The 9066-nt window shown below is 48.5% G+C and overlaps 1 protein-coding gene across 1 annotated transcript in view; it reads right to left on the reverse strand.

The window, feature by feature from the left end:
* Positions 1–6287, reverse strand: part of KCNAB1 (potassium voltage-gated channel subfamily A regulatory beta subunit 1) — a 75395-nt gene extending 69108 nt beyond the window's left edge. Inside the window, exon 1 of the mRNA XM_009463819.2 lies at positions 5402–6287. Coding sequence (XP_009462094.1) covers positions 5402–5673 — 272 coding nt within the window. The 5' untranslated portion in view covers positions 5674–6287. The remainder of the gene's footprint in view (positions 1–5401) is intronic.
* Positions 6288–9066: the final 2779 nt, after the last annotated feature.

Genomic DNA, 9066 nt, shown 5'->3' on the forward strand with positions numbered 1-9066 from the left:
GACCACTCCATCTTACAAGCCGAGAAACACAGAGGTGTATGAAGTGATTTGCACAGAGCCCGTGCTGGAGCTGAGCTTGCAACCACAGCCCTCAGCACTGGGTACAGCCTCAAGGCCAACACCAACTACCCCCGGAGCACACAACAGTCGCAGAATATCTCATTAATTATGTTTCTCTGTGACTTAAAAACTCAGTCTCCAGTGCATCTGGGCATCGGGTATCCATCCCCACGGAAGTTTTCTCCCCAGCCTCTTTGCAGGTTTTCTCCTCCAGGCTGGGCACATTTTCTGTGCAGCAGCAAGCAGAGATGAACATTGCTGTTGAGTTTTGACCAAGGTATTTTTGACGCAGTAGCAGCCAGGTTCAGGATCAGGGAGATGTGTGTACACAAGGGCGGTCTGCAGGATAATCTTGGGTGGAGGAAACATTAGACACCAGAACATAACTGCTTTATGGGAACACTGTGTGACTACGACATTACTTGTGCTTCTCAGCAAGGGCACAGTAAGTGTTAAACTATGTCTGGAGTGGATCAACACCATAGAAAGTGCAGAATTAGCAGAGAAATAAGATAAATGGGGATTTTCATGTGTGTACTAACACCAACCGTTTCAAACGCAACTGCCACATGCGATTAGGATCATCAGAAGAGGAGCAAAATAATTTCTCATTAGAAGGGAGGCAAGCTTCCAGATCCAAAAAAACCCCAGTTAATCAGAGTATCTCGCTCGGGGACAGCATCGCTCCTGCTAACCCAGAATGACACCAGGGATTACTTCTATCACAGCTCTGCTCGGAGCATGGCATCCCTGCGATGCCGTTCCATTGCCTTTGGACATTTTCCCTTTTCATCACTCGAACACTGTGGGCTCAGTTCTCTGCTTACTTACACCAGCTCTCAAGGCTGTGTAACCCCAACTTGCTCCAGGGATTCCCAGCCGGCACCGGCAGGACAGAGGTACAAAGCCCTTTGCCGTTTCTTCTGATGCTGGCTCCAAAGCACTTCTCTTACACACTCGGTCCTCCCTGGACAGTGTCTCCAAACAACAACAAATTTCCCTGGCCAGCAGCTAAAGCTGTGACACAACGGTGCTGTTTCCATAAAAAGAGTAAATGTGTTTTCTTATTTCAATTTTAAGCTCAGACTGGCCACGGGCAAAAGTCAATCTCTTGGGAAAGCAAACATTTTGAAGAAAAATTTCTTTTATTAGAAGCACAGAGAATGTATCTACTTTCAATATGGGAAGTCATTCTTTTAAAATTAATCTCTTTTGAAACAAAACAAAACGACAACTGATAAACTAAGCATGCCGATGTCTTCTTCACCCATCATCCCCCAGCCTACATCCTCTTTCCCCAGGCTGTCCCAGCTCCCTGCATGGATGAGGTCCTCTCCCTTGCACGCTCTTTCTAACACACAAGACATGTACTTCCCAGCCTGAACCCAGCCAGACTCTGGTTCTCAGGCTTTCAGTCCATTTGCTCCAGTTTTAGGGCAGAGCAGGGACAGACATCACTTCGAAGCACCAGCCACAGTCAGAACACGTCTATTCTCCATGTTTTCTGTTTTGCTGTTCAGCCATTATCCTTTTAATGCACATAAATAAACGAATTTTCATTAAAACATCGGAAAGAGTAAATACTTTTACCCCAATTTGAAAGAGGCAGTTCAGTAGATGGACACAAACAACTAATGTTGGAAGAGAAACATCAAATTCAAAGTTTTAAGAGAATAGATCTCATGCATTTAGCTTTGCTCAAAGTCGTGCTAATTCTTATGGCGCTCAGAAAACTTCGAGAAGAAAAGCTACTAAAGCAGACAACGTCTTCAGATTCTGTAAGCCTGCCTGAAGGTGTGCACAGGTTGCTCAGTCACGTTTTCCGTAGTTTTAGCTGTTTGCCACTGAACAGACAGCCACCAAGTGCCACAGCAAGGGACACGCAGAAGTACCTGTACTTCATTCCCGTCTCAGCTCGGACGGTCTCTTGCAGCGACAGCCCATGCAGGTGCAGGAACTTCTCCAGCTGCTTCAGCTCAGCGGCTCGGCTCAGCTTGCCCGGCCAGCCCGTGGCGGGAGGGCAGGCTCTGGGAACCACACTTTGCTTTTTACCTTTCAGGAGTGCTTCGCTCGGTTTCTGCAGGCTTGGCTTGTGGGGTGGGATATCCGCACAGGCGGGCTTGTACAAATGCATGGTCCATATGCGGAGCTGCAAAGAGAGACCCTCAATGCCCAGCAGATGCTGGAGTGTGGGGTCTTCAGGAGCTTCTACCCTACAGTCTGCTGAGAGGAGAGCCCAGTGCCATCACCCTCCCAGCAGTACAAGACAGTATGAGCTGGGTTGTGTTGCCCCAGAGGACCACAGGACTATGGAGCAGTATTTTTTTCCCAGCCATTCTTTATATTATTGCAACTGGCTCATTTTAATTGATGCCCAGGGTGGATTCTGGCCAAGATCAGCAATCTTGTTCATCTGCTGAAACCTATAATGGTCAAGTGCTCCAAGGGATAAGGACTGCCAGTGGGAATAGAGCACCACCCCCGTTTCCCAGGTCTTATATTTAGATAATGAGAAATATTTGATTGGGATTCAATCCAAGGCCAATAAATGTAAAACAAATATTCTCACAGAGTTTATTTCAGGCCTTGGCCTGGACAGATGAATGCTGCAAGCATCTCTTATGCAAGTCGTTAAAACATTTTGTTTTCTCATCGTCCATTGTAAACTCTCACAGCTCAGGTTACCCAGTCTGTAAACTTCCTCAGTATCTGCAGCCTCCTGGGGCTTCAACAATTAATTAGAAAACAAAGGCTACGGAGCAGTCAAACACCAAGAAAAAACAACCTAGAAGCAAACAGACAAGGGGAAGTACTTGAGAAAGGAATGAACTACATCGGAGCCGGGGCAGGGAAGGAGCACCAGCTTTCAGGAGCATGCGCATGGATGGAGAGGGGCTGCAGGAGGAGAGCCAGCAAAGCCTCTGAGATGCCACCAGCTGCTACAAAACCTCCAGCTCCACAGAACCGGGTGCTTCTCGGCACGGGGCAACAGGCGAGGACACAGGTACATGTCTGAGCACTATGCCTAAAAATAAACATACCAAACCAACAAATAGTTATTTCACCAGTGCTAAATAGCAAAGAAAAAGCGTCTGGTTCCCAGGGTCTTCATCCCTGAGGGGTGATGGGAGAAAAAGCACAGGTTTCATGGCATCACCAAAGCCAGTGCACGAGGGCATCCAGCACCCTCCAATCAAGATAACATCCAGGAGCACAGCAGTAACCTTTTCTGGCCAACAGCAGCTCACAGCGAACAAATCATGACGATGTATGATACACACCATGGAGACATTTCTGAGGTTCTTCTATTTTAAAAACTCAACCCATTTTCTGACTGCCATTTCAATCTCAAATACATCAGAAAAATAAGTTAAATAATCAAGTGATGGATGTATCATGAACTTAACTAATCCTTAAGTCTTTCAAAGCAGATAAACAAAGACTGATCCCAAACCCAGAACATATTTTAAAAGATTATAATTCAATGTCACAGAGGGGAGTTTGGCACGGACATTTGGATTACACGGTTATTCTTTCTCTGCAACTGTTGTGTCAGGGCCCTGAGGGTCCTAATGGACCTTAATGTCCCCAATCTCCCAGGCTGGGGCAGCGGAGGGGTCCTGCCCTGCCGCCCCAGGGCTGCCCCAGCCCCGTGGTACCGTGACACACTGCTGCCCGAAGATGGGGAATCCTGTTCTCGTGGTGCTGACCGAGTCGAACCATCGACGGTGGGGTGCAGGCGGTGCTTTCAAGCTCTACTCTTTGCAACACAAGTACACTCAGTGGAGGGAAGCGTGCCCTGTGACTGCAGCCATGCCTGCCTCATAGGAACCATACTTTTTTCCTCCCAGCAGCGTAACACCGAAGGCTGTAGCTGTGATCTCTCCTGTAGCTGCCTTGCAGCAGGCGTGGACAGCTCGGCAGCAACGTGCTTCATCTGAGCATGGTTCATCCAGCTGGAACTCCTGACTTCTCCCTTTATTCACTCTCATCCCTGGCTCCTGAAATAAATCCCCCATTTGTTTTACCTCCTGTCAGATCCAGCTCTCTGCTCACCTATAATGCATGATGAAACAATGACAAAGAAATATTTCCACAAGCTCTTCTGAATTTTTTAGACATAAGAGTTTCACTGGTTTGGAGTTTTAAGAGCTTGAACAGATCAGCATCATTAGAAACCTAGTTTTCCCAAAAGTTATTCCCCAGAGCTTTGCTTTATCGCACCATTTAAGACCACAGGTGCCTAACCAACGGGCTGGTGTGGCTGATGAGCACTGTGCCCAAGAAATTGCTCAGTCAGTCTACAGCCCCGCTCGTATTCCCTTCATTGCGCTTGTCAGACATTTCTGCACTTAGCTACTTGCTCCATCTCTCATAGTTTTACCTTGTTTTCCTTTCACTTATCCTGTTTCTATTTTTTATTCTAATGACATTTTTATTAATTTCCAATCCCAGCGTATCTGCAAAACTTCAGTTTGTGTCTGGGATTAGGGAAGATCTCACCCGACTTCTCAGCTGAAATCCCCACTGTTCCTGATGCAGTTGTGTAGAGCTGGGCAAAACACTGAAAACCCTTTGGAAGCAGCCCTGTCCCTCGAAGTAAATTAAATGTACAGCCTCCCTGTGCCAGTCCCCGAAAGTCGCCCTGTCCCCATGATGCTGCTGTTCGGGGACACCAGGACTGAGACAGCAATGTCAGGCAATTCATATTTAGGTTCCTATTTCATTAAGGGTCATACTCAGCACAGGAGATTAGAGAGTCGCACGTCTAATTTCCACTAATACCAAGATCCCTTTATATATTTTTAAAGGAGCAAGATCAGATTCTGGAAGCCACGACATTTAAGATTGATGGAATTAGAAATTCAGCAGCTGCAGGTTTCCCCTCCCGAGCAGCTTGTTTGCCGCAGCCGCTGCCTGGGGCCGGGGAGGGAAGGGGGAGACGGGGACCCAGGGCCAGCGGCACCCAGCAAAGGCTTTCCTGCCATTTTCACCTGTCACCCACCCAGTCCCTGCACAACAGCAGCAACCTTTCAACTAAATTCTAATGAAACTACAGTCACTTGGACAAAACAGCTTGTGAGAAATAAGGCTGAATAATAACTTGCAGTTTGTGCTGAAGAAGTTAGGGAAACTAAGAAACAAGTTTGCAGAATTTTCAGCTCTGTAACCCACATCCATTGCGGTGCAGGAAAAAAAGAACAACCCGAATAATCAGAGAAGTCAGACTCATAAAGCCAAAAGCTTTCTATTATTATTATTATTATCATCATCATCATCATCGCCACCACCAGCATCATTTCCTGGAGTGCAAATTGCTACTGTCCGAACAGCCACGTACCTGTGGGGCATCCCGGTGGTGTAGGCGATGGTGTACTCGTGGGAGAGCTCGCAGACCCGCAGGTACCAGTTCATCTCCAGCTCCCGCAGCAGAGCCAGCCGCCGGGCACGCTGCTGCGGCTGGCCGGCCCGGGCTCGGCCCTCCTTCCCGCTTTCCGAGGAGCTCTTCAGGGTTTTCTCTCTGCTCCCCAGGGAAAGCACCGACTGCTTCCTCAGCTTCAGGGCTTCCTCGGCATTTTTATTCCCCACAGTACCTGTGCGTGCCGCCAGCATTTTGCAACCTGCCTCGGTGCGAAGGCAGCACCCCCCAGCACCAAGTCGCTGCCCTCAAATCATTTAAACTGATTTTCAGCACGCACTTTCCTCCTTCTATAACCTCATGCCGGCCACAAAGCTGTAATTAGATATGTGTCTGTGGAGCTTAACCAGAAAGAAGAGCTGCAACCTTCTCATGGAAACATCTGTAGCAGCTTCCCGCTTGCCAGCAGGCTTCGTTTTGCAATGAATAAGGAGGACAGTTCTTAAAAAACAACAGATAAACACGTGCAAAGCAGCGCACCTAAACTGGACTTGTACAAACCAAGGTATTTAGATGGATAGTAGCAGAAAAAAGGTCCATCTCGCTAAAGCTGTAAACATTGGAGGGCTCCAGATAGCGTAGCTGAAGTCACACGTGTGCTCATCTCAACAGCAAACCCACAGCCATGTGGGCTCGCCCGAGAAAATTGCAGCATGGTTCCTGTCCGATGCAACCTTGGAGCATCAGTGGCTTCACTGAGCCGGCCGCGTTCGAGCCAGTCCATCCCTCCTCCTCTTCCCAGGTGCAGTGGTCTAGCTCCTCAGGTCGCCCCGTCTGGCAGGAACTTCCATTCACCAAGGGATTTGTAGAAATTCAGAGATTTGATCACCCTTAAGATGAGAACAAAGTTATGACTTTTCCTGATTCATTTGTTTGCTGAGCAAACACTGTTTTGGGAAAAGGTATGAAAGGAGCAGATACTAGAATTGAATTAATATCCCTCTCTGGTTTGAAATGTAAAAGCTGATATGGAGATTACAGCACTAATCGCAGCAGCCACTTTAGAACCACAAGCATATCCTTGTTTGGAGAGAGAGGCAGGCAAAGCGGAAAAAAACCCTCTAAAGACAAGCAGGATTTTAAAGCCATTGCATTCAAAAGAAGAGTAATCGCCCACCCATGCCCTGCATGGAGGATGTGTGTGTCTCACAGGGAAAGGCAACTTGCAAGCAGTCGCAGAGGGATCGGGAGGCTGGATGAAGAGTTTCACTGAATCAGGGAAAAGGGACCTCTGGAGGTCTCTAGCCCAATCTCCCACTCACAGCAGGTCTGTCACCAGCTCTGGATGAGTTTTCCCACCCGAGCCTTGCAGACCCCCAAGGCTGTAGACTCCCCCAGCCCTCTGGGCAGCCTCTTCCCACGCCGCACCACCCTCTGCTGAAAAAGCTTTTCCCAATGTCCACCCCGAAGCTCCCAGGCTCCAAGCTGTGGCCGGTGTCCCCTGCCTTACCACCTGCCACTCCCCAGGAGAGTTTGGATGCCCCACCTTCCTACCTCCCCTCCAGGCACTCCCAGGCTGCTGTTGGGTCCCTCTTGGCCAGCCAGGACCAGCCCGGCTCTCACCACCCTCCTGGACCTGGGTCCTCCAGCCTCTGGCCACCCAGGCAGCCTCTGCCGGGTCTCCCCCAGCCTTCAGGAGCCAGGGGCCTCCTGAGCCAGACATGGTCCTGGGTGAGGTCTGCTGGCCATGCTCCCCCTGAGGACCCCGGAGTGGGGATCGTCCTGCTCGCAGCAACAGCACTCTGCCGGCTCACTGCGTTTCACTGCAATAAAAAAAAAAAAAAAAAGCCCTTTTTAGGCACTTTTTAAGAAAGCCATTCCCTTTGGGAAGAAGTCCTGTAAAATGTACCTTCCACAGAAACTGGTGTTATCCAACCTATTTAGCAGAGATAGCACCAAAATGTTCTCTGGAAATTCTGCAAAACTAGAAAAATGGCTCAAAATTTGAGCTGTTAACAAATTCTAGTTCTGTGCCTATTCTAAAATGTTACTTTGTTTGTCATTAAGCTTTCCAGCACTTCCCAAAAAGGAAAAAGGTTTCCAGCAACTCCAGAAGCCTTTAAATTAACCCTGAGCAGCTGAAGTAATACATGGTTATTTTACAGATACATAAGTTCAAGCCTTAGAAGATTCTTCAAGTTCTTTCACTTGGAAGTTGGCTAACAAAAGCAAAATAAAGTCCTTAAACAGTTGTATAAAAGGCATATTGTGCTTACTCAGCCTTCCATGTTTATCATTTCCTTAACCACAGAAATACCTTGTTGTTCCCAAAGGGCTTAAAAGGTATCAGTCACCTTAAAAGTAAACTAAATTAAAAGCAGATGCTCACAATTTGTTCCTCTCTAAATGGAGCATTGTTGGTCATACAGCAGGCTATTGTGAGGGGAGATGTTCCTGTAATGTCCCATTTTGGTAGGTAACGCTATCGGATATTGTCTCTTGGATGATTATATATTCTAGCAGGTAAGGACACCCTGGCTCACCTTATAAAAAATGCAGAAAGATTGCTTTCCTGAAAGCAAAGCTAGCCAGCTGGCTTTAAATATTGATACCACATTTGTGCAGCTGTATTGAAATACTTGACTTCACTCAGCAGCTCTCCAAGCGAGGGTGACCACGCCGTGCCGGAGCAGCACGAACCTCCAGCCTGGCTCTCCAGGGGGGCTGCAGGCGGCCCTGGGGCATCTCCCGGAGGGGACGAGCCCTCTGCCCCACGAGCATCTCGCCCAGCCCTCCGCAGCACCAGAAATCCTCTCCCACTTGGGTACTAACAGACCAACATCCCCACTCGTGAATATTGCTAGACCGAGACTCGTCAGCCCCTATATTATTTCCCAGACAAGGGCTGGTGATTAATCACTAACCAGTTTTGCATGAGCTCCCTTCCTGCAGGGAAAGAGGGGAGCGGCAGCGCCCGGGGGGTGCCTCACCCCACACCCACTGCAGGGGCAGGCGGCCGGGGGGCCGTGGGGTACGGGACCGGGGCATCAGTCTGAAGCTTCAAACTGACCCCTGCTTAGGGCCGGGGGCACTGCCTGCCTTTTATATTGCTTTTCCTAGGCAATCATTGGTTAAAGTAATAAGCTGTTCTGATTATAATTATGTATTTCTAACTTATTTACACACTGTATGAATGTATAAAACCACGTTTATGAGCTCTGTACTTGCAACTTATTACAAATTATAACATTATTAATACTCTTACTCCAGGCTTTGAAAATTTCTATAGCTCTTCTTAAAATGCTTTATAAAATTTGATTTGTATTCCCGCTGCTGTCCCTAGAGTTGGACACACGACAGGGAAACCATCTCTGTGCCGCTTTCAGGACACATGATAGGGAAACCATCTCCATGCCGGCACGGCAGCCCCAGGGCTCAGCTGGGTCCCCAACCGCGGCACAGCCCCCACCGAGCCCCTCGCTGCCCCAGCAGCCGCCCAGCTTGCGCGGCTGGGTTAATCTCTCCGCTGCCGAGCGCAAAGCCCTGCACTTATCTGTATTAAACGCACAATCCCGAGCTGTCTGGAGCAAGGGCAGGTTACAGCAATAACAAGAAGTGCAGAGGTACGGAACAGCCATTGAAAAAAA

This window comes from Nipponia nippon, unplaced genomic scaffold (genome assembly GCF_047370975.1).
Source record: "Nipponia nippon isolate SJK-2023a ecotype South Korea unplaced genomic scaffold, ASM4737097v1 scaffold_7, whole genome shotgun sequence".
Classification (NCBI taxonomy): Eukaryota; Metazoa; Chordata; class Aves; order Pelecaniformes; family Threskiornithidae; genus Nipponia; species Nipponia nippon.